This window comes from Sesamum indicum, linkage group LG9 (genome assembly GCF_026168435.1).
Source record: "Sesamum indicum cultivar Baizhima isolate 11 linkage group LG9, ASM2616843v1, whole genome shotgun sequence".
Lineage (NCBI taxonomy): Eukaryota > Viridiplantae > Streptophyta > Magnoliopsida > Lamiales > Pedaliaceae > Sesamum > Sesamum indicum.
Window position 1 is genome coordinate 19814909 of NC_142665.1, and position 27960 is coordinate 19842868.

Genomic DNA, 27960 nt, shown 5'->3' on the forward strand with positions numbered 1-27960 from the left:
TCATTAGTTTTATTAATTCGTTACCAACAAATCGTACAGTACAATACAAAAAGAGAGCACATGTCAAATCCCATCATTTAAAAATGAAAATTAATAAAAATAAGAAGAAGATAAAACGAAAAACACTAGCAAAATAATCAATTCAGTACGAATTCTTGCAGTGCTTCATCGTTTGTGCAAGTTAGCAAGAACGTCTGGTGCCATTAATACAACTATCACTTGTATTCTCAGGCGTCAGCGCAAGCACTATTTTACGTATTTCTTTTCTTGATATATGAAAGTCATTTGGATTGGCGGGCCTTAGGCTTGGAGGCTGGACTTTGCTGCAATTTTCTCAGTATTCTCTAACTTTCACCTACCAAGTCAACAGGCCCATCATTCCCAGAATTCTCATCTTAATTGGTGAGTTGTAGTTTTGTCTTTCTTTTGATCGATTCTAGTTTGAGTTTTGGATGATCATCTGAAGTTAAGATTCTTGGGTTTTTGTGAGGAACAGAGGAAAAACATGGGAGCGCTGTGTTCAAAGCAGACTCAAAAACCAAATCCTTATGCGGTCAGAAGCACAGGCCAGGAGAAACAATACCAGCAGAGGCAGCAGGTGCAGAAAGAGATCAGTAAGGTTGTGATGACCGTAGAAGAGTCTGTGGAGAATCATATGGTAGGTAAAGAATCCCCAAGAGTGTCTGTGGAGAAGCAAATGGTAGCTAAAGAATCACCAAGATTGTCGGCCCGGTATGAAAATGCCAGTGATGATGAGTTTTACGATGGGATTCCGCGGTACAACAAGAGTTCATACCAGAAGTCTAGATCATTGAGGGGCACTAAGGTAGGCATATTAGCGTGTGATCCTGTCTTGCTGACACCTTGGTGTCTGGTATGAGGTCCCAGATTGAATTGTTTGCTCTTGTTGTCTCCCTTGTTGGGACACAAGTGGTAATAGTTCCTGTGAAGATTGTATATGTTCTAACCAAGATTTGATTCATAAAAGTTTAGCATTTTGCATGATATTCTTCACTGGAAACTCAAAAGCACCCTCTCCATGTGAAAAAGAATGGAGTTGAAAACTTTATCTGATCACTCATGGGGCAATTATTCTGTCATTTTAGGTGGTTTATATCTTCTGGATCACTTAATGACGGGGGTTGATTAAGTTTAAGAAAGTGTACTGATTTGCAAGTGTAGAAAGCATTTCTCTAGATTATAATTAGTAACAGAAGGTGATATTTTTGTCATTTACAATGGGACTTGGTGCTGATGTCGCTTGTGAGTGGAGAATTGTGTTTTAAATGCTTTGTGCATTGATCTCATAAATGTTAGTTATCCTGTTTCTGTATTACTTGGTTTCTATAACTTTGAGATGACCCCAAATAATTTGCATAATAGCTTTTACATTGTCTGCTGTAACAACTTAGTCTACACAAATAAGACAATTTTTCTGAAGTTTCTTGATGGACTAAGCTTATCTATTAGAACATAGGAGAAGATGTTGAAGTATGGCCTCACAGGGAAGACTATCCATTTAGCATTGTTCTGTGTGATACCTTTCGGGGAAATCTTTGGCAGTGAATACTAATATCTGATAGCCTATGATCATAAAAGGAGATTCATAGACTTTAAGAGGATGGACTGGGAGGAGATGAAGTAGTCCAGAGAACAGGCAAGGGTTGCAAATGAGTAGAAAATGAAAATTTTGATTCTGGGTTTGCTGAAAATAGTAGGAAGGGATAATAAGTATGACATGGAAGAAAAGGAGCAAGTGACTTGAATGTACTTTCTTTTCTTTCTTTTTTCTCTTTCGGGTTTCAATCATATGCAAAATTTAGATATTCCTGGGAGGCATCACGTGTTTTGCTAATTAGTTAGGTTCTTGTAGCTACTTTTACGAGTGAAACTATATATACATTGTTAGACAAGAATGGCCACATGCACATCTCAAAGCACTAGCAACAGATGCTCACACAAAATCAAGATAGAAATTATATGAAAGGGTTTCAGTTGATTGTAGTAAATCAGAACAAATATGACTTGGAGAAAGTCAAAGAGGCTGTTACTTGTGTTGTTGAACATAGAAGAAAACTCTGGAAAATCCAAAATGCTTCCTATCCTTCAATCACTTACAAGAAATTTGAGCTAGTTTCTTCATTTCTTATACTAGGTTATTGTCAGCTAGGATGAAAGTAGCATTTCTGGTTGGTGTCAACTTGATGCATATGAGATGAATGTTTTTTGAATGAGGGTATACACATTCCTGTTAATTCCTGATTCACTAATTCTCCTTGGGTATTATTTAATCTGTCTAAGTATTAGTTTGTAAAATGGACGATAAGGTACTTTTTCCTTTTCTTAGAGATTATTATGAATTAAATAGAATTCAGATCTTTATGGATGCTCCCATTCTTGTAACTTACAGTTATTTCTTCCTCTCCTGGTTAAAGAGTATGTGATCTATACATCAGTATCATCTCATATTTCTGTTGGCAGGTGTAACCTGGTTTTCTCGATATTTTTTACTTTCAGCAGATACACTTTTAGATGCTCTCTTCATTGATTAGATCAAGTTCAGGATAGAACCACATGGATGTTAGTGGGTTCAATGGTGCTGTTTGTGTTGGAACATTTGATTCAACATTTACTCAAGCTAAATAGAACTGTTGAAAGACTAATATATCCTTTTGTTTGCAACAAGGATGTGAGGTTGACTTCAGAGACAACTACATCTAGTTCTGGTGATCTTTGGTAACTTTGACTGGTTATTATGGCATGAATCTTTGGTTGATATTGTTTGAGAGAATCTGAGGTATATACTTTCTTGGTGATTAGTAAAACAATGTTCAGTAGTAACATATTTTAAGAATGAACTTCTCATCTGATAGAATCCTGAGAAAATCATTGTAGGTGATGCATTCTATTACATTCAAATTGTGCCTTTGAGTTCGTCCTACAATTTTGCAAGCAGCATGCTAATCCACTAATTACATTTTTCCATTTCATGTATAGTTCATCCATGTTTCTTGCGGACAACTAAATACAACAGAGGAGAGTTTATTTTAAGAACAATTAGTTTATTGATTTCCTACAGGGTACTGGGTTGAATGTGTAATAATTCAAAGTTATTGCTCAAGCTTTTGAGAATAATTTGAAATTGATGTTGAGAATTTCTCTTGGATGCAAGCATCCAGAAAGTTGTTTGAAGAATACTGGACTAGTAAAATATCATAGCTTCATCCTATTAAGCTTATATTTTCGCAGGTTTCAGAAGTAGGCTCTCTTTTAAGCAGAGCCGGTAGTGCTGGACTTGAAAGGGCAGCAGAAGTTCTGGACACACTTGGGGCTACTGTAACAGGTGGATTTATTTCAGGAGCAACAACCAAAAACAGTGAACTTTCCATTCTAGCATTTGAGGTTGCGAATACAATTGTTAAAGGTTCAAATCTTATGCAATCACTCTCAAAGCGAAGCATAAGACAGTTAAAAGAAGTGGTGCTTCCTGCAGAAGGTGTTCAACAATTAATATCAAAAGACATGGATGAACTTTTAAGGATTGTTGCAGCAGACAAAAGGTTGGTAATCTAGAAATTTGAATAACTTGAATGATGCCAGCCACTGTAGTTCCTCATGATGTTATTGTAATATTTACCCATAAAAGTTGATAACATGATGTTTTTATCATACACAAAGGGAGGAGCTGAAAATCTTTTCAGGAGAAGTAGTCCGCTTTGGGAATCGATGTAAAGATCCTCAGTGGCACAACTTGGACCGCTTCTTTGAGAAGTAACTTACTAAAGCTTTATGTCTTTATCAGTGTTTTCATATTAGAGAGTAGCCTTAATATTTCAATGGCTGGCTGCCATCTTATTTCTTCAGACGTAGCAGAGATCGTACCCCTCAGAAGCAATTGAGGGAAACAGCAGAGTCAGTGATGCAGCAACTGATGACTTCAGTTCAACTTACAGCTGTTAGTATTACCTCTCGTTATCATTATGATTTGCGACAGTTTTGCCTCTCAGTCTATTTTAAATCACTGCTCTTTTTCATGATACCTGCTTCTTCTGTTTGCACATCATCATAATTTTGATTTAAGAGGTCAGCTATACTCTTAAGAACTGATGTGACGTACCAGAAGTGGTATCTTGTGTGATCATTTGTCAAAGATCCTTGATTTCTTGTATGCGAAAACCAGGTTGTCAGTCTGTCGGAGTATATATATAAATCAGTAATTTCTTCAATCTAGAAACCTTAAAGAAACGCGTGTTACTATGTAAGCTGCTCGGAGAGCTCCTCTTTTCTCCGAACTAGCACTTGGTGTTGGCTTTCTTCATGTAGATCTAGACCCTATAAATCGTAGTACTAGGACTGATGAGCACATAAAACATAGGATGTCATACATGCTTTACATCTTCAACATAATTACATCGCCTCTAGTTCCATGGAAATGTGTAGTCTTCATGAAGTGCTATTTCCATGTGATGCATTGCCGAAACCACATCATGAACTTCCAAAAGTTATTACTTTTGATATTGTTGCTCTGCTAAGATATTTAAGTATTATCCTAATTTCCCCCTGTAATTCCACGCCTGGTGTTGTGCTCTTTAGGTGGTCGCACCTGTCATTTTCTGACTAAGAACATACTGTCTTATATCTTGCAATTTTCCTCACATGATTTTTATATGTTTTATACACCCTGAAGAAATTAATCAAAACCCTTTGATCGTTATATGCATAATTATTCATGCCTAGTAATATTTTAACTTTTCCCCTTTCCTTTTACATTAACCTCATATCACTGTCTTAAAATTTTACATTTTATGTCATCGACATACGAACCTGGATATTTATTATAATCGTGTACACTAAAAACGGGAATCCCTCTTTAAGAGAATTATAATATCTATGGTCATAATTTCTTGCAACAATTGTTGACTGAATAACATAATCATGCACGTGTGTCATTCTCCTGCGTGGATGCATGTGACTTGAGATAATTGACAACATAAATATGCATGTCTTTTTGTTTATCGCCACAGCAATATGTTGTTGGTTACGGTTACCAGTACATGCATGAATATGCATGATTCTTCTCCATAGCTGCCAAAAGAATTGTAAAATAAGATATTCAACCTTTTGTTTTCTGCAGGAGCTATACCAGGAGCTGCATGTACTGGACAGAGTTGAACAAGATTATCAGCTTAAGCGTCTCGAAGTGCTTAGATTCAATGCTGGCCAAAGAGGTAAGCACTTGATTGTTATGTGTTCTGGTGCATAAATAATCTTCTATATTTCATTCCAGTACATGGTGCATTTTAGATGATATTTCCTGATATAAATCACTGCTTTATAGTCCAACCTAGAAAGCCTTGGGGTTAGTTCTCATCCCTAGCTTAAATTTACCCTGGTTGCTCTGAGCCTCATGGAGAATAATGTTATTTGTTTCCAACAGCGAAGATTCCTCTCTCAGAAGTCAGCTGGAAAAAGAAACATGTCTAGTTATATCTAATTTAAATTGTTCTGACCCTTAGTGTTGGCTGTCCTATATTAATAAAATACCAGATCCAGAGAGTGTCCTTCCCTCACCTCCTGAGAGCTTTGCAATCACAAGCTATCAATTATTTCTGAAACTAAAAGAATCTCTCAGTTCAATTAGTTATGGCTTGATAAAATTCCTGAGCTCATACGGGGATAGATAAGTGATGTATACGTTATCTGGCAAGGTTCTTCCTGCCATTTGTGAAGTATATTTAGCTGACGTTGTTGGTATTAACTTCTTTAAATGGATGAGTAAAGAATGATACACATCCGGTGGCCTAAAAAAGAAGATTGAAAACACCTTTAAAGATGCATATCCATGGCTGTCTGGAAACCATAGTAACTCAGATGGGGCAATATCGAAGAATTTCGCTAACTTAGCATGTGAAGCAGCTTATGGTGCCATCAAATTTCATTCAGGTGTACAATTATATTGAGCTTTAACTTAATCTTATCACACTGCTATGTGTATATTATACTTTGGGTAGTTCATAAGTCTTCTTATCATCAGATTAGTATAGGTCTAGTAGTATCTAGCATTTTCAAGTTTGTCTTATGCTTCTTCCATGTAAAAGATATATCTTTGTATTTATTGGTTTAAGCATTTTACTTAATCTTGTATCTTAACATGGGCCAAAGCTGTGGACTTTCATAATTCATGCGGTTTTTCTTCTTATTTCTAAACATATAATGGCTAAAAATGTATTGTCTTTAGTAGTTTGATTGATGGATCAACATGTTCTATGTTTTATTTCGTTATAGGAGACAGGGACAACAGACTAAATATTTTGGCTGCGGAATTGAAAAGCCAAAGGAAACAAGTCAAAAACTTAAAGAAAAAATCATTGTGGTCCAGAAGTATGGAAGAGGTAGCTTTCTCTTTGCTTATTTTTCTCGAAAATATTGTAAGTTTAATGGACAAGTTATCGCTTGCACCTGGTGTACGCATCATGGATTAAAGTTTCGTTTCTAACACATGTTTCAAGTTAATAAATATTAGAAACTTTCCAGAAATGTCTCGGAAATTCTACACAAAAAATCGTAAACTAAAGAAACATACTTAATAGTCATAAAACGATTTGCCCAGATGGTTATCTAAAACACTCGTCTGAGCAGTAAGAGCTTAAAAAACTATCTTCAAGTAGTTTCAAATTCGTTAATAATAAAATAAAGAGGGTGAAAAGAGCTTTTATTAAGTTCACAAACACATTAAATGTCTGACACTTTTTTCAGCTTTCTAGCACACATTATAGTCTTGGAGGGAAAATACTGTTATGACCAAAGTGCAAATGAATGATCTATGTGTATCTCTAAAAGCTTTCTGATATTTTAATCATAATCTTTGATATTTTAGAATCTATTTAGAAGCGCTAAGTTACAGTGCATATTAGAACTTATTTTTGCTCTTTTACATGGATCATCCCAGGCATGACAATTTTTGTCCTATCTTTCATTCTTTGTATTCTGAATCCTGTAACATGCCATGCTTATCAACAGAAGTTATGGGTTGCTGGTTAATGCACTGTCTTGTGTCATGTTAGCCATTACCTGGTCATTTTTGGTATATGTGATTAATAATAGGAAGAATTAGTCTGCACATGCTTTGCTTTGGTAGTTTTTATCTGAAGTTCTTGTGACCAAGCTTTGACTTAAACAGCACATTTTAAATTTATTTTTTAGGCAAACTTCATTGTTAGGATTTGATTGTTTTAATCTGCTGACGTCATAAACAGTTGTGATGTTTCACTTTTCAAGAATTTTCTTTCAATATAACTAATGATTTAAAAGGGAGTTGAAACTCTAGTTAATCCGAAAACTCAAGTTAAGATATTTATTCTGGATGGTAAAGTATCTAGCTAAACATGGCTGAGTTTCTTTTTGATTTGAGGAATGAAGTAGTATCACCTGCAGTTAGCAAGTTCCATAGTTATACATCTGATAAAGTTCCACTCAGTATGGGTGTGAGTGCAAGGGGACAACCAACAAAAGTTTTAGAACAATGAATTCATCCTGACTAGCATGTCTAGACCACCATGGATATGACATTCAACTTCCACTAACAAATTCTCAGTTCTTACACTATTTGGATGAAATCTTTTCTTATTAATATAACCAAATAACCAAGTATATATAGCTCTAGATCGCATGTTACCACTTGGTATTATCCTTAGTCTCTTTTTGCTTAATAAATTAGGCGTGAATCTTTTTATGAAGACCCGTCTATTGCTTGATAACAGGTTATGGAGAAGCTTGTGGACATTGTGTTGTTTCTAAATCAGGACATAAACATTACCTTTGGCAGTCCAGGTATGACTCAATCTCACAGGAACTTGTATGATTGTATGCTTCAAGGCTGCTGATTTGTTGGATTAGCTAATTGCATAGTTGCCCTTTATATAAATATTTTCTTTCACTTCAATAGCGTTTCATCTATTAAATGGAGCATTCTAGTTCATTGATGCATATTGCAACAATTTTCACTTGGCTGTGAAGATATTGGAGGAATAGAGCACATTAAGTAACTTCCACTGGATTGATCTTTCACATTCTTGTCAATGTGCTGGCCACAGCTTAGGGAATCACATTCCTAGTATTTATGCTCATGTAGTTATCATGTTCACATCGTCTTATTTGATCACCAGCGGAAGGTGACAAGCCAGAAGAACAAATCATCAGGAGTCAGCAAAAGCTGGGGCCAGCCGGACTTGCACTACATTATGCTAATATCATTCTGCAGATTGATGCAATTGTGAGTATATATTTTTGCACTGACTGGCAACGAAACTATTGGTGATTGATAGTACTTCCGTCTTCATAATTTGGTCTTGTGGCTTCTGTCCAAAACTCATCTTGGACAATCAGTATTCTCATATCATGGAATAATTTACAAATTACAATTCCATGCCTTATTATACATGAAGCTTTAGAAATTGGACTCAGATCCATGAATGTTTGGAATAATTGCGTTCAGAACATTATGCTGCATGCATTGAAACTAATTATTTCAACTGCATTTGTGTTTTGTATATCATCAGCATTTCTGTAACATTCTTGTCGTGTTATCAGGTAGCCCGTTCAAGTCCTGTGCCTTCAAGCTCCAGAGATACATTGTATCAGAGCTTGCCGCCAAATGTGAAAGATTCTTTACGATCAAAACTGCAGTCTTTCCATGTTGGGAAGGAGGTATTTTTGTTTTATTTCTTCTATAAGCAGCCAGAAATACATGAACTAGACTGTGAGCAAGAACTGAGACCAGAATATCCATGTTGACAAGAATGTTTCTTGTCGAGTTTATGCTTCTATTCATACTTCCGTGTAATTACTCTCTGGACATCAAGTGCTTGATTTAATTCTTCTATTTTATCACTGTAATCTTCTGTGCAGCTCTCTGTGACTGAAATCAAAGATGAGATGGAAAAGACATTGCATTGGTTTGTTCCTATTGCCACAAACACCGCTAAGTAAGAATCAAATCTTTCAGATAAACAGATTTACAATTTTCACCCAACACTCCTTCTGAGTGTCGTTTGTTGATTGTTTGACAGAGCTCATCATGGCTTTGGTTGGGTTGGAGAGTGGGCAAACACAGGGTGAGTATTGTTGTTCATTGGATCATGGACTAAGTTTTTACTTCTATGAGCACTGTTCGATTTTCCCCTCTTATATAGAACATTCTCTGAATTAGAAGCAACTGTGTCCTTGTAAATCAGGTCGGAGCTGAACCGCAGAGCGGTTGGGCCTATTGATGTTATGCAAATTGAGACACTTCATCATGCAAACAAGCAGAAGACAGAAGCTTACATAGTTGATATGCTGTTGTGGCTTAATTATTTGGTTAGCCGTTCCAAGGCCAGCGCCAAGGGAGGAGGCCCTGTAAGGCCATCCATCAGATCGCCTGTTCATCCATCCACCAATGTAGCTGATGAGCAGCCCATTACAAATGGCCCCTCGCCAACTCCGAGCCATGCAGATCAGGAGTTGCTGCAGAGCTTGAACTGCAAGAGCGAGGGCCAAGAAACGACCAATGCATGCAACTCAGGTCCTGAAGAAAGCAATGCAGCAAAGCTTGAGGGTAATGAATTGGAAGCACGCATGTCTGGGAACACGTTTGCTCGTCTTGGACTCGGCGATGAGAAATCGTTGGACGTGATTGATAGAGTTTAGAAATGCATGCATCGACTGTATTCTTGTGCTTTATATACACACGGAATTGGATCATGATGTATATGTAAGGGTGGATGAAAGTGAGGGATCTTGATGTGTATAGGCGATGATATGTCTGTAAAATTGAAGGAATAGCGAAGGTTTCTCGTGTTTTATTTTTAGTTTTAAGAGATCTTCTTTCCGAATTCTCAATCTCGTTCTATGAACTGACAATGGTAAAAGAGTTCCATATGGAAATCCAAATATAAATCTATCCGGGGTGTTTGTAATAGTTTCAAAAGCACTTGTTTTAAATTTTTCCAAGCACCTCTATACACACACATTTATATACATATATATTATATATAAAAAAAAACTCTATTTTTGCTAATAAATAGTGATTGTTTACACTGTGATACTAAATTTTTTGAATTATAAAAAATATCCTTATGTGTGTTTTCAACCACTCTTACTGAGGTTAGGTATAGTTACGAATATTTCTTTGTTATTTGAAAAATTATCAATATCCCCCTATTTTAACAGTCGTTTAACAAATAGCCTTCCATTAGTCTGCATTAGGTTCTCATTCATTTTTTGTGGTGAACTGATCAAATTGCCCTTATGGACTAATAATGATAATTTTATTTATTTTTTATTGACTAAGTGGATAATTTTTTTATAATTTTTAAAATTTTTCATCCATTCTGTTTGAATTTCTTTTATAATTTTTTATTTTTATTTTTTAACAAGACAAAAAATAGAGTAAGGGCATAGTTGACAATTTCATACATTCATCCAAAGCTTACATAATTCCATCAAATACTAAGGGGGTATTTTTAATTTTTCAAACAATGAGGGGTATTCATAATTATGCCAAACTTGGAGGTTGTTGTAATTTACCCTGTAATCTATATATTTATACAATCTATCTATACTAATATGAAAATTTCACTCACAAACGACAGTTTGTAAAATAGCAATGTCAAATTCTTTTGTGTCGATAATATCATTGAATTAGTTTATTTTATTTTATTTTGTATGTAATATATTTTATTTTATTTGTAATATATTTTAAAGCATAATTAATTATTTATTATATGCATGCACGAACGTCGTGCTATAACAACTAGTACTATATAAAAAGGAATGGCCTTCCACCACAAACGGTGGTTAATGATACCGCCGCATAAATTTTTTGTGAAGTCAAAAATGCCCCTGCACTGATAAAATAACTAACTTATTTAACTTGTCAAATTTTACATTGATTGATAAATCAATTTTTTCTTTCTTTCTTCTTTTTTATGTTTAATATAATATATTGATTTATTTATTTATAATATTATTTCTAATATCTTTTAAAAAATATAAAAAAAATTATTTACTACATGCACGAAGTAAAAACATGTGACAATAACTAATATAATAAAATAGAAACACTATAGTCATACAAGTGAGCGTCATCTAATGCATATTTGGATAATTTATTTACATTCTATCTTTACCAAATAAACAATCAACTATTTCAAGAAAATAAAATTTAAATGTAGATAAGGTTAGGACTGTTTATCTTTATCCAAAAGATTCATCAATGTTTTTTTGGTAAATTATCCTTTATTTTATTTAAATTTAGATAATATAACAATTTATATTTATTCAAGAAATTTGTAAGGTTTTCAATTTAAATTAGTTAGCAACATAATTCAGGTTTAATTTATTTCTATTAATAACTTTTGTTATTGATTATTATCATGTTTAATTTTAGATTACTTTTCAATTAGCCATTTTTATACAATAAAATTTAAATAATTTAAAATTATTACTTTTTAATTGTAATATTTTTGTGTTATGGCACGAGGTACTAATTAATTAAATTGATAGATGTATATTAAATCTCCCCATTTAAAATAATGACAACAATAATCACAATATTAATAAATGTCCAGAAAAGGAAGCATTTAGAGATTTAGTAAGCATCTTTTGAACCTGCCATAATTTGGGAATTTGCAATTTGAACTTTTGTTGAAATTATGGGACTTTTTAAATAAAAAGTCAATTTTATATAGGGTTTAATGTCCTTTTGATCCTGTATCTTTAGAATTTTGGTAAATTTGTTCTTTATCTTTTGGTATGACAAACTAATCCTGTATTTTTTTAAATGTTCTCGATTTTGCTCCTCTGACCGAATTAAGCTAATGCTCATTTTGCCCTTCTACTGAAATTGCTCTTCTAAATCCATACACATGCTCTTAATATTGCCCAACATTCTTACATAATAAAATTAAGCCCTTATAAGTTTGTACCTCGTTTCAATCACCTTGCTCCCGAGTATTCCAAGTCCTCGATTTTTTACCAACTAAGAGCCTGTTTGGTTGTATTTTCAATGAGATTTTTTCCACTTTTCACTATTTGGGTAGTTGGGATTTTGTTTGGTCAAGCCATTTTCATTGAGAATGCATTCCTATTTTAATTCTCAAATTTTGGAAATTATAGGTCACATGAGTTTGTCATACTTGTCTTATCTGGTCAGCATGTCTTTTCTTGTTTCAAATCAATTAAAATTATTTCAAATGGCAAGACTCACTTTGATTATTTTATAATTTCACATATTCAATCAATTGGGTCATCTGTCACATCAAAAATACATATACATATATTCAACATTTTCACACCTATATACCTACATTTAGAAACAACTAATCCAAACATATTCTCAGTTTTCATACAAAAACCAGTAAAGCATTTCTACCCATTTTCAAATGTTGGAAACTGAAAATGAAAATGAAAACACAACCAAACAGGCTCTAAGTATTTATTAAGCCCTTATAATTATGAAATCTTAATTTCACCAACTGAGTATTTATTAACGAGTTGGTTCTTGTTTGTAGCGATAATTATAACCAAGGTAGCCAAGGATTATTATGGTTATAACAAATTAAATTTTATGGCCTATAGTAATTACAATATACTCAAAATGCAATAATGTAATGTACCTCCCAAAATTAGTGTTTTTGTTGCCAATGAAAACAACACAATTAAGTGAACGTCTTTTCAATTATAAATGGTCCCAAATTTACAAATATAACACAAAATCTTCCACATCAAAAAAAAAAAAAAAAGAAAAAAATCTTAAAAAATTCATCAAAACAATTTGATAATGTGGAAATAAGAAGAAATTCTCATATGATGTGCACTTTTCAATTTATAAAATACAAAAAACAATATTTATGGGAGAAATGTTTCCAAGGGGGAGGTGGAATTTGTAAGGCTCTGTTAGATGATTATTAAAACTTACATTTAAAATTCCTCTCGCATAAGTTTAAATGAATTATTTAAATGAAATTGATGATACGATCAAGATATCTGTCCGTACTGTTTTGTATAGATGGATATCGCTTAACGCATCTTTATTATACATATTTGGTAACTTTGCACTAAATAAGGCAATTTTTAGTTATCTTGAATCCGCTTTAAAACATCAACCCTGGGAATCATCTTCCTCGTTTATTTTCATGTTACATCGCATAACTCTCTATTTATATTTCTTCAGACGACCATCGTTGCATAGCTTTCTTCTCTATCTTTTCATCACAAGGTCAAACACTTTTACTTCTGTTCATATTCTTTACACGATCACTGCTACACCGCCCTCCGCTCCATTTTTTCCTCTCCAGACGATCCTATCTTTCCACCACAGTCCTCTTTACGTTCCATCACTGCAATCATCCCTCTCATCCAAAGGTATTTCCAACCAATACATGTAAAATTCTCAACTGATAAATTTAGGGTTCTCAGCGACTTTCAGTTAAAATTAATCAATTTCAATAGTTCGCAAGAACTACAAAAAACAAATGGATATATGAACACAATCTTTTCAGCATTATAAAAGTATTTTAAAGAATTATTAAAGCCAAAACAATATCCTAATTATACTATTGATCAAGAAACTAAAATGTTTGAAGCACAATAATTCAGGGCATCAAAATTTAGTATTGGAAGATGAAATAATTTTTCTACTATTAAAGAATGAAGATTCATATGGTATCTATTATATATATATATATATATATGTATATAAAGTTTGAATAAAATGAAGATTCAATTCAATATAAATAGGCCTAATTGGAAGGGAGATTCCATGAGAGAGAGGGGAGAACGAAGCACCAACACGTCAGTCTTTACTGGCGAAAAAACGTACCATCACCGCCTCTCTCTCTCTTTTCTCCCTCTCCTAGCGCCTCTTAATATATACACGCACACATTACACACAGATGCCATCAAAACCCTCTCAATCAACCCCTCAATCGAATCGATTTGTTCTCCCGGGTATGCTTCTGCTCTCATCTCATTGTTAAATCAACTGCTGGCGGGAAATAATTGAATTTGCATGTGGACTTGTGTTGATGTTTTCTTGGTTGATTTTATGTTCGGCGAACTGAATGAAAACCGTGTGTTTCGTTGTTTGCTGTGTTTTTTTGTGGTACATTTGTCTTTTGAATAGCCATTGACTCGGTAAAGCTTCAATGCATGCAGAATTCTTGTTTTTACAATTGTGAGGTTTTTTCTTGGAAAGATTTTGGAGTTGTAACATTAGTCAAAATTGGATTTTTCTTTTGTTGTTTTTTTCATATGGTATGTTGTTGATGATGGCTTCTTAGATTCTTGGACTGGGTTTTTGGTTTTGATGTTATCTGTGTTATTTTCACCCGGGCTCTTGCTTTTTCCCTTTTTGGAGGCGATTTTTGACTGGGTTCTCGTTAGTCTAGCTTCTGCATTTGCTTGGTTTTCTGCTTGTGGGTTCCTAGTTCATCACAATTTTTCCTTTTGGCATTGGTGAACCTTGTTTTTTCTTGTATTACAGGTTATGGGCTTGAAATTTGAAGGAATTTAACGTAAAAAAGAGAATGCCTCTTTATAAAAGAAAGCCATTTGCTTTGGTCGAAAAGCCTGAGGATCTAAAGCCCCAAGAGCTCGTCTTTCAAATTCGCTTCACAAAAGAAATCTTCAGAAGTTATAAGTAATTCTTTTTGTACTCAAGCACCAATCCTTACAAAAATACTATTTTATTTTTGACATTCTTATAATGCCTCGATTTAATTTGTAACAGTGAATATCTGAAGCGAATCAACTTATATCGCAAAAGAGTCTGGACATGTAAAGCTACAGGGAAGGGCAATTTGACCTATGAAGAGGCCTTGGATTCAGAAGACAAAGCTTCCAAAAGAATACAAAATATACCCACCCAATACATAGCTCCTGTGCTTCGTGATGTCCAGTTCAGTAAGTCCACTGCTTTTCTGTGTTTTATCATTTAGAAATTTATTTTAAAGTAGTTGCTCTCATCTGTTAAATCTACATCTTGATTTTGTTCTACACGCGGGAAGCCACTTTGTTGTTGAATTTCTAAAATGCAGTGCCAACTGTCAAAGGGTCGCAGAAAGATGTAGCCAAACATTTGATAATTCCCTTCTGGTTCTTGCTTAATAATATGAGACACACTACTAAGTTCTGATTTCTTTTGGTATATGGTTGATTCTTTTTTTGGTGTTCTTTTGAATCCATAAAGTGTAAGTTTTGTGTACATCATTGCGCAGATCTTTTTTGTTAGTTGGGGTTCCATTAATTATATGCGACACCGTACATGAGAGGTGATAAGATTTGAAAAAGGATATGAGCAAGCCCATCGGAGAACCCATCTTATCAAAACCACACAGAACTAGATGACAAAAAGTATTTATTGCTCTAGATTGAAATAGATCTTTTCCTTTCAAATGCTTTGCTTACTTCCCCCTCTCATTGTTTGCCGAGGCCATAAGCCTTTTGAACTTATGTTCTTGCTGTCCTTCCCCTTCTCTCTGCGTCCGCTGCACTAGCATGAAAGCAGTCCCTGACCTGAATTACTTCCTGAATATCCAGCCTTATTGCTTGATAGCAAGATTTGTCAGCACTAGAGGCCTCACACAACAGCATATTTTGGAATCAAATCTAATGGGTTAGTGAAGCTGTGAATTCCAATCCATATCAAGTTACTAGTTCCACACTCTGAGATGCAGTAGAGTGGCATTTAGAATTCTCATTTTGGTGATCCGAATTATTATATGTTGCTTTGTTTCATTGTTCTTTATGAGGTAATAGAGAGATGACAAAGTATATATTTTAAAATGATACTTTAGCGTAGAAATTGTTAGAGCTGCTCTTAGTTCAGTTACAGAATCCTTCCATTTCGCAAATTGTTCATAGTGCACTTATGGACCCTTGTCTGGAGCACACAATTTTATGCTATCCGCTTAATGTTTCTGTACATGTTGCATTTGTAATAATGTGATGAATAAAAATAGAAACATGGGCACCTGGTCAAATTTATTGATTGTTGAATAAAAACTGACGTAAATGAATTTAGTCGAAAGCTGTTCTCTATGGCTATAACACATCTCATACCTCCGGTGTTCTTTGGTCAGAGGTCCATTCTCAGCTGCTTCCTCTTGTAATAGAGCTGAGATATTGTTTGCACGGGCATGAAGATTTGTCCTTTATATTACTCCTTGTGGCTAGTTTTCATTTTAGGTATTACATGCATTACTTTAGAGAAGTGTTTGAGGGATAGATTCCTGGAACTTTGAATGGAAGTTGTTGCCTTTTGCTGCTATGGCTGGAAATTCCAGCTGTTATTTGCAGAGTCATGATTGCTATAACTGAAATTGACAATAAAACTTGAGCATTAAATGTGTCATTCAAGTTGATGGCACCTATTTGCGGAAAGGTGATCTGGATGTTCTACAGCTTAATTATTTATGAACTGCGTCAGGTTGCTTAATGCACGAACTGCTTTAATAAATGAGATCCTCTTACATTTTTCCTCAACTACAGATTTGGTCTACTCACAACTTTTATTATTTGATGGCAGGCATGCTGAATTTAAAAGATCTGGTCAATTCAATTGCTGTGAAGTTACAAGGTCCCTTTTCTGAGGGTGCTGAATTGTATGGAAGAAAGGATGGCCGTTTACATCTGTGCAAAATTATAAAAGTCACTGAGGATGCTAACAACAGACAATATGAAATTGCATGGCTTGACAGCGACCATAAAAGGAGTGGAAAGGCATTGGTAAATGGTGATGAGTTGACTGGAAAGAATCTGCCGTTTAGTAAACGGGTCCTCAAGTCTTTTATCAAAGATTCTACTTATCGGAGTATTCCTTGGGTTTTACATGATCATTTAGCAAAGAAGCATGGAATCTCAACTGCTCCTCCTGAAGAATTAAAGATTAAAGTTTCCATGCAGAATGGACTTGTAGTTTGTAATAGGAAGAGGAAAAAGACTGAAGAGACACAAAATGCTGCGGTGAATTTGAAATTCTGTTTCCTTTATCCTTTTAATTTCTTTTGGCAGCTTCTGTAGGTGATAATGTTTTCTGTTGATTTTTCCTAGGAGGCAAGTGAAAAGAAGATCAAGGTATATACGCGGAGGAATAAACTAACATCTGAACCCTCAATGCCTGAAAAGAGTGCTGATGAAGGTAGGTTTTAGTCGGCATACTTTTCGAGTCAAGCATCATTATTCTGCTTTCCTATTTCTGTTGCATTTTCTTGTGTTCTTGCGAAAATTCCCTAAGCTGTTATGGTTGGATTAGTTGTAATGATCAGAGAGGAGAGATCTGGGAATGGGGATGGGTGTGGTGGTTGGGTTAGTTCCCTACTCTTCTTCCTTTTGTGTCTGCATATGCATTTTATTTATCTGCCTGTTGGACTATCTCTTTCTTTCTATTGTCTTGTGGGCCAGTGCTATTATTATTACATCCTTAATGCTTCGTCTCTTTAGTTATTGAGTCCACGAGTATCTCAAATCCTTACATTCATCCCTTCATTTAACTGTGTAACCTGGTCCTTGTCTCTGTCTCATTAACTTTATTTGTGGTTGCAGTGAATAAGAACCCAGAAGATCAGTCAATTAAGTACCCTATTGATGACCTGCTGGTGCGCCCTTCCGAGGAAGATAGGCTTTTGACAGAAAGGCCTTCTCCTTGCAGGGATTTCAGTGTACCTATGGATTGTGTTGGGGATGCTTTGATGGTGTGGGATTTCTGTGCTTCTTTTGGCCGGCTATTGAATTTGTCTCCTTTCTCCCTTGAAGACTTTGAGAATTCTCTTTGCTACAAGGACGCCACTCCTTTGCTAATTGTGGAATCTTATTCAGCTCTTCTTCGCTTGCTTGTAAAGGACAATGGAAAATTCGCTATGACAATGGAAAAGAAAAAGAGGAAGCCAAAGGTTAACATTTGAAACATACTATTCATCACAGGCTATTTATCACATGAAATAGTACTGATGGATTTATTATCTTCCTTTCCTTTCTGCGAACTGATGTTTAAGTATCTGTTCTCATTTTTCTTTTCTCTCCATCTCATTTCAGATTACACAGGTCACCTGGGGTGAATATCTATGCGATTTCTTGGAAACAAGTTGCGGTGATGAATTATCCACGCACATAAGTACTATCAAGCGAGGTCATTATGGCCTATTAGAGATTCGTGTGAAACTGGCTATCTTCTGTGAACTGGTTGCTCAAGCTCTGGAGACAGATACTATCAAGGACAAGTTGGATGAATATATTGAAGAAAGGCAGGCACTTGCTGCTACACGGAGGGATGAAGCACTGGATGAAGGGAGAAAGAGGAGGGAAGAAAAGGAGCGGAGGAAGTCAGAAGCGACTGGCAAGGAAGTTAAAGAAGAGAGTCGAGTGAAACCTGGTGTAGGCTATCATAGTATAGCCAATGAAGTCACTCCGGATAAGAGTAATGGAAAAGTTCTTTCCCAACAGAATCATTCATCTAGAAACAGGTTGGAATTGATTAATTTTTAGTTACTTCAAGTAAACAATTGGTTGGCAAGTTGGATTAAATGTGAAATCTTACTAGCCCTACCTTTCTCTTTGGCCGCTGTTTATTTCATTTGAAAATATTTTCTCAGTGATAATGAAGAAGGAGACGGCACATCCAAGAAGAATGGTAAGAAACAGAAGGTTGAACGTAATCCCTCTCCGGAAGATGTTAATCATCCATCTAAGAGGGAAATCCATAAATTGATGAAAAATGAGATCAAGGAATCAATAGAGATGAAGAGTGCTGAAGAACGGGTGAGTCTCTCTCTATCTACCTCTCTCTCCTCTCTTTGTGTGTGCTCATGGACACATCCATATTCATGTGTATAGCAGAAGGGGGGGGGGGGGAAGGAGGTAGAGGTAAAGTAGTTAGATGTATTGCGAGCTTCTGCATTCATACGTTTACTTCCTTTTGCTTATGCAGAAAGAATTTCTCGAACGGGAAATTGAGAAGAGATTTATACGCACAAGTCCATTAGGGAAAGACAAAAATTATTGCAGGTATTGGTTTTTCCGACGTGATGGAAGAATATTTGTTGAGAGCTCTGACTCCACACAGTGGGGCTATTACCAAACCAAGGAAGAGGTATAATGCCGTGGCTTTGTATTCTGACACATTTAATATTTTATATTTACTTAGTATTTGTAGCATTCTTATCGCCCTTTGTTCTGGCAGCTTGATGCTTTGATTGGCTCATTGAATCCAAAAGGGGAGAGAGAGAGGGCTCTTAAAAAGCAGATGCAGAAATTTTACAACAAAATATGGTTAGTTATTACTTTCTTTCTCATTTACTATTGCACGGTTGGGTTAATTTCTGATGCCAGTTTTTGGTATAAATGAGGATTGATTTTTTGTTTGTTATTTGAATGTACAATACATTTATATGTTTTAGTTATGTGTGGAAAGTGAATATATTGATCAATTACATTTGACAATTGTTATTTGTGGAATTATCCATTACATCTTGGGGAGCAGGCCAAGTAAGTTTTTCACAGGAAGTAATTTTACCCCGGACTACGAGCTGGCTTTTACAAATCAATGTTATAGAATGCCTGTTGCTTGATTTTGAGGAAGTCTGAGCTTGGGATCATTGAATGGTTGTAGTGCGGTTTTTAAAGTTAAAAGTGCCGACCATGAAAGATATGCAAACATTGCATCTTGGTGGTACTTCATTCTAAGATTACTCGAGATTCTCAGCCATCAATACATAACATTAATTATGCTTCTCTTTGAATTTTTCATTTTGATATAATCCAAAGACAACTTCTACATCCACTTGATGCCTTTTTTTTTAATGTGCTTGTGGTACTAATCCTGCTCGTTCTTTGCAGCTTGGAAATTCAGAAGAGATCAAAGGAGGCAACGCAGCAAATTGAAATGGAAGAGGCTCTGGTTCGGAGATCAACTCGGGTTCGTGCCCCACCTAGGGAAAACCCTGCACTTGCATTCCTCAAGTATGTGAACAAGTGGAAAGAATTGTAATTGTTATTTGTTAGAGGTACAGATGCAACTAACCACCCGATGATGTGGGAAATAGGAGGTGTAGAACCATTGCTATCCTGTTGAAAGATAACAATGTTTATTGGGATATAGTAGATAGTTCTATCCCAGTCAAAAGCTTACAAATTCTTTTGTTGGGACGGCGGTTTGTGAAGCTTGGGCGGCACAGGCCATCATTGGATGGAAATTTTGGTAATAAACCACATGAGATTGCCCAGTATGTATCCGCTACTGACTGATTTTTGTGAATGGCATTCTATTCCTTAGTCAATTTTTGAATTATGCTATTTGGACATGCGTGCCAGCAGCCTTGTCTTATGTACTGCATATTGTCTGAATGCATCATATTCATAATTCTTTTGCTACTAGATGATTCAGGTTGGCCGTTGAGAGAATTTTGAATTTACTGCATTTCCAATTTACATGATTTTGTGCTCTTTCAACAGTTTTTCATGGATAAGATCAAAGTTCTTTACATCCATATGCTGCATTAATAAGACGTGAACAATATGATGATGATGTTGCATATTTGCGGGGAGTGGCTTTACAATGCTTGGTTCAAGTCAATGGGGTGAATCTGGGTTGCGTTTCTTTCATGAGCTTTGGCTCATTTGCAAATCAAGAACAGTAGAACACTTATGGAACGGGTTCAGACAGAGTACAACTTTATAAAAGATCCTGTTTGCACAGATGTCCCTTTCCTCACATGAAATCATTATTTTGCTACATATTTTAATGACTGGAAAGAACACATAAAAGGTAGCAGGATGTGAAGGGGGCATCAGCTTCACATAATTTGTAATGACCAGGATTTACATGATCTCAATCACAGCACGCCCTACAATACCTCCATTGTCAAGGTCTTTATATGCCTGCCCTGCCTCCTCAAATTTGCACTTTCTTGAAACAGCTGCTTCAAGATTAAAAATGCCTCTCTCTGCCAACTTAATCAATTTGGGAAGGTCTTGCCTTGCCCTGGCTCCATAAGAGCCGATTACTTTTATCTGCATCACGAATTGCAAAAGAACTAAGAGGATACGAGCTGGCTCATGTCGATAATATTAACAATTCCTGATATCTACAGGGACACCATTAGTTTTACTCTGTGAATATAACATTTTCATAATGACTCTACCCTCCCCTCAGGTGCAGCAGTTAGATAATACATGAAGTTAGGAGCAGAAGTAAGGTGCCAAATTTACAGTTTTTGAATTAATGAATGTGCTCTAACCAATGGTAGGGTTGTGCATCAGATTGCATTGGGGTATTATAGAGTCCACAATCACCAATGCCCTACAGTTTTACTAAGTTTTTATTCAGCACAAGTAGAGAGTTTGTATTAAGGAGTTTAGATTAAGTATGCAAAGAAGTTCTTTCACCAAGAAATATCTGACAAGCCCTTCCATTGTTCTTCCACATTAATTAGTTTCATTTCAGCAGAATAGCAACCATTCAGTAACATTTGAGCCCCATTTCTACAAGTCACTAGGAGCACCTAATTAAAGCTTGGCATAGATGACGGAGAAGAAGAAGCTGAACAGATTGGCCTGGAGGGAAACAGAAACATACCTGTCTCCGAACCAAATGATTTATATCAACCTCCCCTTTAGCACCAGAGAGCGTAAGCCCAATCATTACAGCCTTCCCTCCATCCCGCACACTTTGTACACATTGTGAAAATGTTTGTGCTTTTCCTAAGGCTTCCACAGCAACATCCACACCTCTTCCTCCTGTAATTTCCTGTTAGAAAATTGCAAACAACAAAATTGAGAAGGATACAGCTTTATGACCAACAAAAATTTAATTAGGCCAATACATGGAAATCCATTTGCAACCATGAAAGCCACCAGTAAAATATCAATCAGAATTCACAATCACCTTGATACTTGAGCACTATCGAGGATCAGTTTCAGATCAAATCAAAAAATGACAAGCAAAAGTCTCTTTCAAGAAGGGTAAATTACCAAATAAAATAAATGAATGACAAGCAAAAATCTTTTTACAAGAAGAACAAATTACCATGTTAACGTTATTATGGAGAACAAAGAAACCACAATCTTGATGCTTCTGTACAGTATGAAAAAAGGATTAAAACCTCAAATGCCCGAATCTTGCTTGAGATTAGCTGTTTCCTTATCAATATTCTCACAAAGGATGAATGTATGATAGATAACATGATCAAATATTATAATGCTTCATTTGGGAAAAAAAGATATCCAGTATCCAGCTAGCACCAAAAAGAAAAAAGAAGCGTAACTCTGATCCAGGTTCAGCTGTAAGAAGAAGAATAATTCTGTTCCAGGTTCAGCATTACAGCTGAGAGTGTACTGCAAAATATAGTTTGACCAGAAAGGAATGGACAAGGAAAATTTATGAGTTTTACTGAAGTACAAACCATAGAAACTTTAATGTGGCTTTGGGAGGTGTTGAGGAATACAACACAAAATTTGTAACATTGCAACTTAAAATGATATTACTTCTAAATTATGATTTACATTGAAAAGTTATATTTATAAAAGATTAACTGGCTATAATTCTATTGTCTCTAAAATGCCCCCTCATACACAAAAAGGGTGCATGGTCAGATTTGAATCCAGGACCTCCTTTTCTGCCACATCACATCGAAAAACCACCTTACAAAAATGCTTAAAGTTACTAGAGATGAGAGAGATTTATATTTGTTGTCTATAACAATTTAACTCCATGAGTTGAGAAGAACACATGTCCATATTTATATCATATGCAGATCTCCCATGCATTGAACAAAAAAACCAATTCTATATGACATTTTTGGATTTATTGAGAATAATTCCCATAGCGCAACAAGAGAAAACTCAGATAGTATACTGGCACTAATATGAATAATATGGGCCATGCAGCAAGTACAATTCAAACCTTCAACATATTAAATAGTTGTAGTTATCATCTTATAAGGTCACGGAAAATGAATGACTCAAATTTGAGCCTGACTTTCTCACAAGTTTTTCATAAAACAAAACATAAGAATGCAATTGAAATCTCCAAGTGCTCTCGAGCATCGGAAAATGTCTCACAGGATGTCAGGTTTGTTTTAGTGGTATGGGTTCTTTCCGAATGGACATGATTGATAATTTCTAAGTTACAGCTAGTCAACATGAAAAACAGTGTTAGCCAAGAACCTACTGCTTTGTGCAAAAATCTGGAGTAAGCCTGTCTAATTTGCTCGCTCAGCACACTTCTCAGTGAACACTGAGTATTCCAAGGTCTATTTTACAGGAATTTGCTACTTCGCTAATATGTCTAGAATTCATCAAAGTCAAGGAATAGAGATGTACTTTGATCTTTGCAACAGTGTCTTCTTTTCGTGCATTTATGGCATGAGTGGCTCCAAATGTCTTAGCTTTCTGAAGTTTCTCATCTTGGACATCCACTGCAATAATCTCAGAAGCCCCAAATGCCCTAGCTATCTGCAGACAACTGTTTAATGTTTTACAATTAAAATTACTAAAATGACAGTGATCAAATTTGCAATAATAGCTAGAACCTACATAAACTTGAATCTTATAATAATGAAATGTAAAAAAAATTACTCAAAAAGGGCACTAGCAGAAACTTTTACAGCTTGATGTTTGAACTCAGACCTTGGATTAGCACATATGACATATATTAAAAAGCAGCCCACTTGTATTGCAATCTTGCAAGTTGACAGACCCACTAAATGATGCAGTTGCTTTCCTCACATGATGTGTTACATGTTGTAACTCCTCGTTCATTTTCAGATGGATTTGAACCATTGTTTTGGTTATCGTTCTAGCCTTCTAGGCTTCGAGTATTCATTCAACTTTAGAAAGTTTAGGTTGCATAAGTTGTGGGTAACCAAAATGCGGAAAACAAATATATCTCATTGAGTGAGAAATACAGAAAATACTGGTGCGATTGAGTAACGAATAATAATAGTGAAAATGAAAGGCAACATGGGCTACTTCAAAAGCTGCAATCAGAACTTCAATAATATAAACAGCAAGCAAGCCTAGAAACTTGTGGATATCCTACGAAGTTTCAAGATTCTTATTTTGTACTGTCCATTATCCAGCAGAAGACAGCTGAATCAGATCGTGGCACGTCTCTCTGATATATGCATCCTTGTCATTCATCAAATTGTAGGTCTATCTATTTCATAAAACAAACTAGATGAAGAAAACAGTTGATGCACATGGCTTTTACAGAACTACTTTCGAAAGTTGGTAACTTTATCTTTCTTACTTCCTTTACAGAACTACTACAAAGTTGCTAACCTTATCGTCCGACTTCCTACAGGTATTTGTTTTCTCTTTCAGAAAGGTTATAGCTCTTTAAGTAGTTCCTAAAAGGGTGACACGAGAAATTTCACGCCATCTGCACTGGAAATGATGAGAATGCAACCAAGAAGTCAAAAGAGAAAGAAAAAAACCTACTTTTCTTAACTCCAACATTAGATATACAGGTCTTCGGGTTAGTAATCAATTGTTACCAGATGTAATTGATTTGATATGTTAATTTCCATGTGAGACTATTCTTCTTTTACCAATTTCAAAAGATCTCAATTACACAAGAAATCCAAGAAGAGTCACTTCATAGAAATTATTCTATAAGCCTCTATCCTTGCAACTTACAGAAGGCAAGTTAGGTAGGAAGTATTTGAACATGACTTCTAGTCCTCCTTGCTATTCAAGGTTCAAATCCAGCCTGCCTTCATCCAAGATTTCTATGGTTGAATGCACAAGAAAGATATACAAAATTGTGAAAGTTTAACAACATAGATGTCTCTGCTTATTACCTCGATCCAACACCACCGATGCCAATAACAGCAATGGCATCACCTGGATGCACCTGAGCAGCATGAGCCATAGCTCCATAGGCAGTAAAAACTGCACATCCTAGAATAGCAGATTCTGTGTAAGGCAATGAGTTCGGTAGAACAGTTAATCCATGTGCTGGTACCACGCAGAATTCCGCGAGACCTCCCATGCTATACATATAAACTGGCTTTCCTGCAGAACCAGCATATTGATTGAATAACACGAAATGTATCTCAGGTTCTGACTTTTGAGACTACAATGATTTAATTACAAAAGAAGGATGATATTTTCATAAAACTAGAAGAAAAATTACAGATAAGCATAAGACTCGAAATTTGATGCAGGCCCCTTATTTAATTACAAAAGAAGGATGAGGTTTTCATAAAACTAGAAGAAAAATTACAGATAAGCATAAGACTCAATATTTGATGCAGGCCCCTTCTTTAATATATAAATAAATTCTTGGGAAGTTTTGCACATGGTAATTGGTCAAAATCTAGCATTGTTTAGGTCAAAACCATACAGAGTGATTCACCTATTTAAGCAGTTAAAGTAAGGAGAAAAGATTAATCTTATTACAATCAAGCAAACAATTATTGTTCTTGACCAAGACCACAATATGATTGATGTTGCTTATAAAATAGACTGACAGTACACATATAATGATATGTAATATGAGTCAACATATTCATTGAAATATTATATCCAGGAAGAATTCACAAGTGCGTAGTTAGATGACATGCAGAGCTGTGCTGATGACTATCTTAGGAGAAGTACTTTGGTAGGAATATACCACTGCCACGCAGAAACAGCCTTGTTTCACCATCATAAAGGGTCCCTTTCGCTCGGTTATAAGCAAAAAAGGACTCGCATAAATCATCTTGCCCCTGTTTTCACCAAGAGATAATGTTGTCAAGGTGACATATAGTCTACCTGGTACTGAACTCAGATGAGCATTTGTGTATAGATCAACACTCGAAAGGCACCTCATGACATACTTGCCTTAGAACAGAAGAAACAGCTCCCACAGGGCATTATGAAAGCCCCAACAACCTGCGATCCAACTGGAAATCTGAAATCAAACAAAAGTGATTTTCCGTCTGCCCAACTTAATAGTACAAAGGTAAATGGAGATCACAGCTTAACAAACCTTTCGATGATTTTGCTGTCAGTAAGTGGCCCATGTTCAACCACTTCACCAGTAACCTCATGCCCGATAACACAAGGGCTGGCAAAGGGAAGCTCGCCTTTGATGACATGGAGATCAGAGTGACAGACTCCACAGGCTGCATTATTCCAACTCAATTATCAAATACACCTTATACCTTGCAATACAAAAATTCTTGGACAAGACAGGCCCAAGGATATACTTTAGAGGCTTCAATTATAACAAGTTTTAGATAAATCCGCATGGGCAAATTCAGTTAACTCAATTTACAAGTACCGAATATAACATAAAAAGCATACCAAAGCAAATGCTTTTTTTTTTTCCAAGTCACACTCAAAGAGGGGAAGCAAAAGAGAAGAGAAGACTGCCCTGAATATTAAGCTAACGGACTCTATCATGATTAAATTCATGAAATCAGAGTTTGCCTACTGGATCATCTTCTTTGCCGGCTGCAGATCTAAATTTCCAGCGTGAACAGAAAAATACAAGCTCTAAACTATCATGCACAAGAACTTAAGTCAACTACTAACTTACCCTTAGTTTTGATGAGAATTTCATTGGCCTTAGGGCGGGGCATCTCGAAATCCTCGAAGGTGAGGGGTTTATTCGGTTCCCAAAACACTGCTCCCCGCATGTACGCTGGCCCATTGCTGACATGGTAGCCCGCCGCTGACATGGCTGTACCTTTACTATCGGATACTGAGCTTGAAAACCATCTCCGGCAATCAGAATAATCCAACGAATCACGCAATAGGGAACTGTGGGAAGAGTACACCGCCGCCGTCCGGCTGCTGCCGATGGCCCTGCGCAGTAGAATTGAGCTCCGGCGAAATGCCATAGAAGAGTACGATACGGTTCGTGCAATTCGGAATCAGCGCTTTCAAACGAGAACTGTTATTGCAGAACTTTGGAAAGATAATAACGACACATAGACAATACAATGTGCTGAAATCGCATTTTGGAGAAGCAGCCGTCAATGCTTATCCTCAATCGAACCTTTGTTTATTATTTTCCGGCATCTTATTGAAGAAAACAATCAAATAAAATTCATATGATTGGAGCAATAATTAATTAATTGTTTTGATGAAATTGTAAGAATTGGTCCTATAACTGTAACACGTCAATTCACAATGAGTAAAGTATACAAATATTTAATAATAAATAATAATAATATCTTATATGTTTCTATCTCCACAATATTCTATGCTCACAAGTCTTTCAAATAATCTTTTCTTTCGTCTTATATGGATAGTTACACCGTTTTTTTTTTAAATTTGGTGTAATTATACGTACATTTTCTGTGGTTTAAAAATTTATATTTAGTATTATTGATGTTTGTTTCCGTCTAATAAATTAATTTATCCGTTAGTCAAAATTTCATTAAATTTATTGATATTAGCAAAAGAATTTAATAAAAATATATATTTTACCCTCGATTGACTTATTACTGGCATATTGTAGGTCAAAAAATTCTTTACTGACCAAACTAACCTTATAAGGGTTAGAATATACCTTCTCACATGCATTAACATGTGAAGATGTATAAAGGCATTTTTGTTATAAAAATATTTATTTGACTTGCAATAAGTCTATCTAAGTAAACAAGAATTTTTATTCAATTTTTTTTACTAATATCAATAAACTTGTTAAGTTTTAATTAACCGATGGATCTATTTATTAAACGAAAATAAATATCTAGAGGTATTAGATGTAATTTTTTAATTCACATGAAATCTACGTATAATTATATCAAATTAAAGAGAAGACGATATATACAATCATCCCTAAATCTTACATGCTAGTATATATGCGATAAATTCGCAAAGTTTGATGAGGTTAAATTCGAATAACGAAAGATTTAAATGTGCTTATATAAGCATAGAAACCAAGAAACTTGATCTGCAAGACAAGAAAGCGAAAAAACCACACTAGAA

At 35.4% G+C, this 27960-nt stretch overlaps 3 protein-coding genes across 4 annotated transcripts; 2 read left to right on the forward strand and 1 right to left on the reverse strand.

Moving 5' to 3' along the window:
* The first annotated feature begins 1 nt into the window (after window position 1).
* LOC105178023 (protein PSK SIMULATOR 1) lies at window positions 2–9879 on the forward strand. 2 transcript variants are annotated; one of them, XM_088885349.1, is made up of 13 exons: window positions 13–402; window positions 497–826; window positions 3250–3560; window positions 3679–3771; window positions 3865–3955; window positions 5135–5228; window positions 6286–6392; window positions 7761–7830; window positions 8166–8272; window positions 8590–8706; window positions 8908–8984; window positions 9069–9113; window positions 9234–9879. In XM_088885349.1, exons 2-13 carry the CDS (start codon window positions 506–508, stop codon window positions 9685–9687), a joined length of 1887 nt encoding a protein of 628 aa, XP_088741475.1. In that variant the 5' UTR covers window positions 13–402; window positions 497–505; the 3' UTR covers window positions 9688–9879. The 2 variants fall into 2 exon arrangements, with proteins under 2 accessions (XP_088741476.1, XP_088741475.1); XM_088885350.1 differs by lacking the exon at window positions 9234–9879 and having other exon boundaries at window positions 2–402; window positions 9069–9117.
* A 3897-nt stretch (window positions 9880–13776) lies between these two features.
* On the forward strand, window positions 13777–20328 carry LOC105178022 (DDT domain-containing protein). Its single transcript, XM_088885348.1, has 11 exons — window positions 13777–13989; window positions 14525–14680; window positions 14771–14943; window positions 16568–17004; window positions 17092–17179; window positions 17584–17930; window positions 18073–18500; window positions 18630–18795; window positions 18965–19126; window positions 19217–19305; window positions 19873–20328. The coding sequence occupies exons 2-11, from the start codon at window positions 14568–14570 to the stop codon at window positions 20021–20023; spliced, it is 2154 nt and encodes a 717-aa protein (XP_088741474.1). The 5' UTR covers window positions 13777–13989; window positions 14525–14567; the 3' UTR covers window positions 20024–20328.
* Window positions 20329–20689: 361 nt separating this feature from the next.
* Window positions 20690–27032, reverse strand: LOC105178021 (GroES-like zinc-binding alcohol dehydrogenase family protein). The gene is made up of 8 exons (XM_011101358.3): window positions 26561–27032; window positions 26009–26144; window positions 25861–25930; window positions 25652–25745; window positions 24837–25050; window positions 23356–23497; window positions 21611–21781; window positions 20690–21045 (listed from the first exon to the last, which is right to left on the reverse strand). The coding sequence occupies exons 1-8, from the start codon at window positions 26862–26864 to the stop codon at window positions 20854–20856; spliced, it is 1323 nt and encodes a 440-aa protein (XP_011099660.1). The 5' UTR covers window positions 26865–27032; the 3' UTR covers window positions 20690–20853.
* Between the last annotated feature and the right edge of the window lie 928 nt (window positions 27033–27960).

What these genes read in the sequence shown, in the direction of transcription:
- LOC105178023 (XM_088885349.1), top strand. Translation starts at nt 506, where the DNA reads ATGGGAGCGCTGTGTTCAAAGCAGACTCAAAAACCAAATCCTTATGCG. An exon ending in ATTGTTGCAGCAGACAAAAG is followed by an intron (nt 3,561 to 3,678) that starts GTTGGTAATCTA and finishes TCATACACAAAG; the next exon opens with GGAGGAGCTGAAAATCTTTT. An exon ending in ATTGCCACAAACACCGCTAA is followed by an intron (nt 8,985 to 9,068) that starts GTAAGAATCAAA and finishes ATTGTTTGACAG; the next exon opens with AGCTCATCATGGCTTTGGTT.
- LOC105178021 (XM_011101358.3), bottom strand. Translation starts at nt 26,864, where the DNA reads ATGGCATTTCGCCGGAGCTCAATTCTACTGCGCAGGGCCATCGGCAGC. An exon ending in GCTGTTTCTTCTGTTCTAAG is followed by an intron (nt 25,746 to 25,860) that starts GCAAGTATGTCA and finishes TGGTGAAAACAG; the next exon opens with GGGCAAGATGATTTATGCGA. An exon ending in ACACTGTTGCAAAGATCAAA is followed by an intron (nt 21,782 to 23,355) that starts GTACATCTCTAT and finishes ATTTTCTAACAG; the next exon opens with GAAATTACAGGAGGAAGAGG.
- LOC105178022 (XM_088885348.1), top strand. Translation starts at nt 14,568, where the DNA reads ATGCCTCTTTATAAAAGAAAGCCATTTGCTTTGGTCGAAAAGCCTGAG. An exon ending in AGAAAAAGAGGAAGCCAAAG is followed by an intron (nt 17,931 to 18,072) that starts GTTAACATTTGA and finishes ATCTCATTTCAG; the next exon opens with ATTACACAGGTCACCTGGGG. An exon ending in AAATTTTACAACAAAATATG is followed by an intron (nt 19,306 to 19,872) that starts GTTAGTTATTAC and finishes CGTTCTTTGCAG; the next exon opens with CTTGGAAATTCAGAAGAGAT.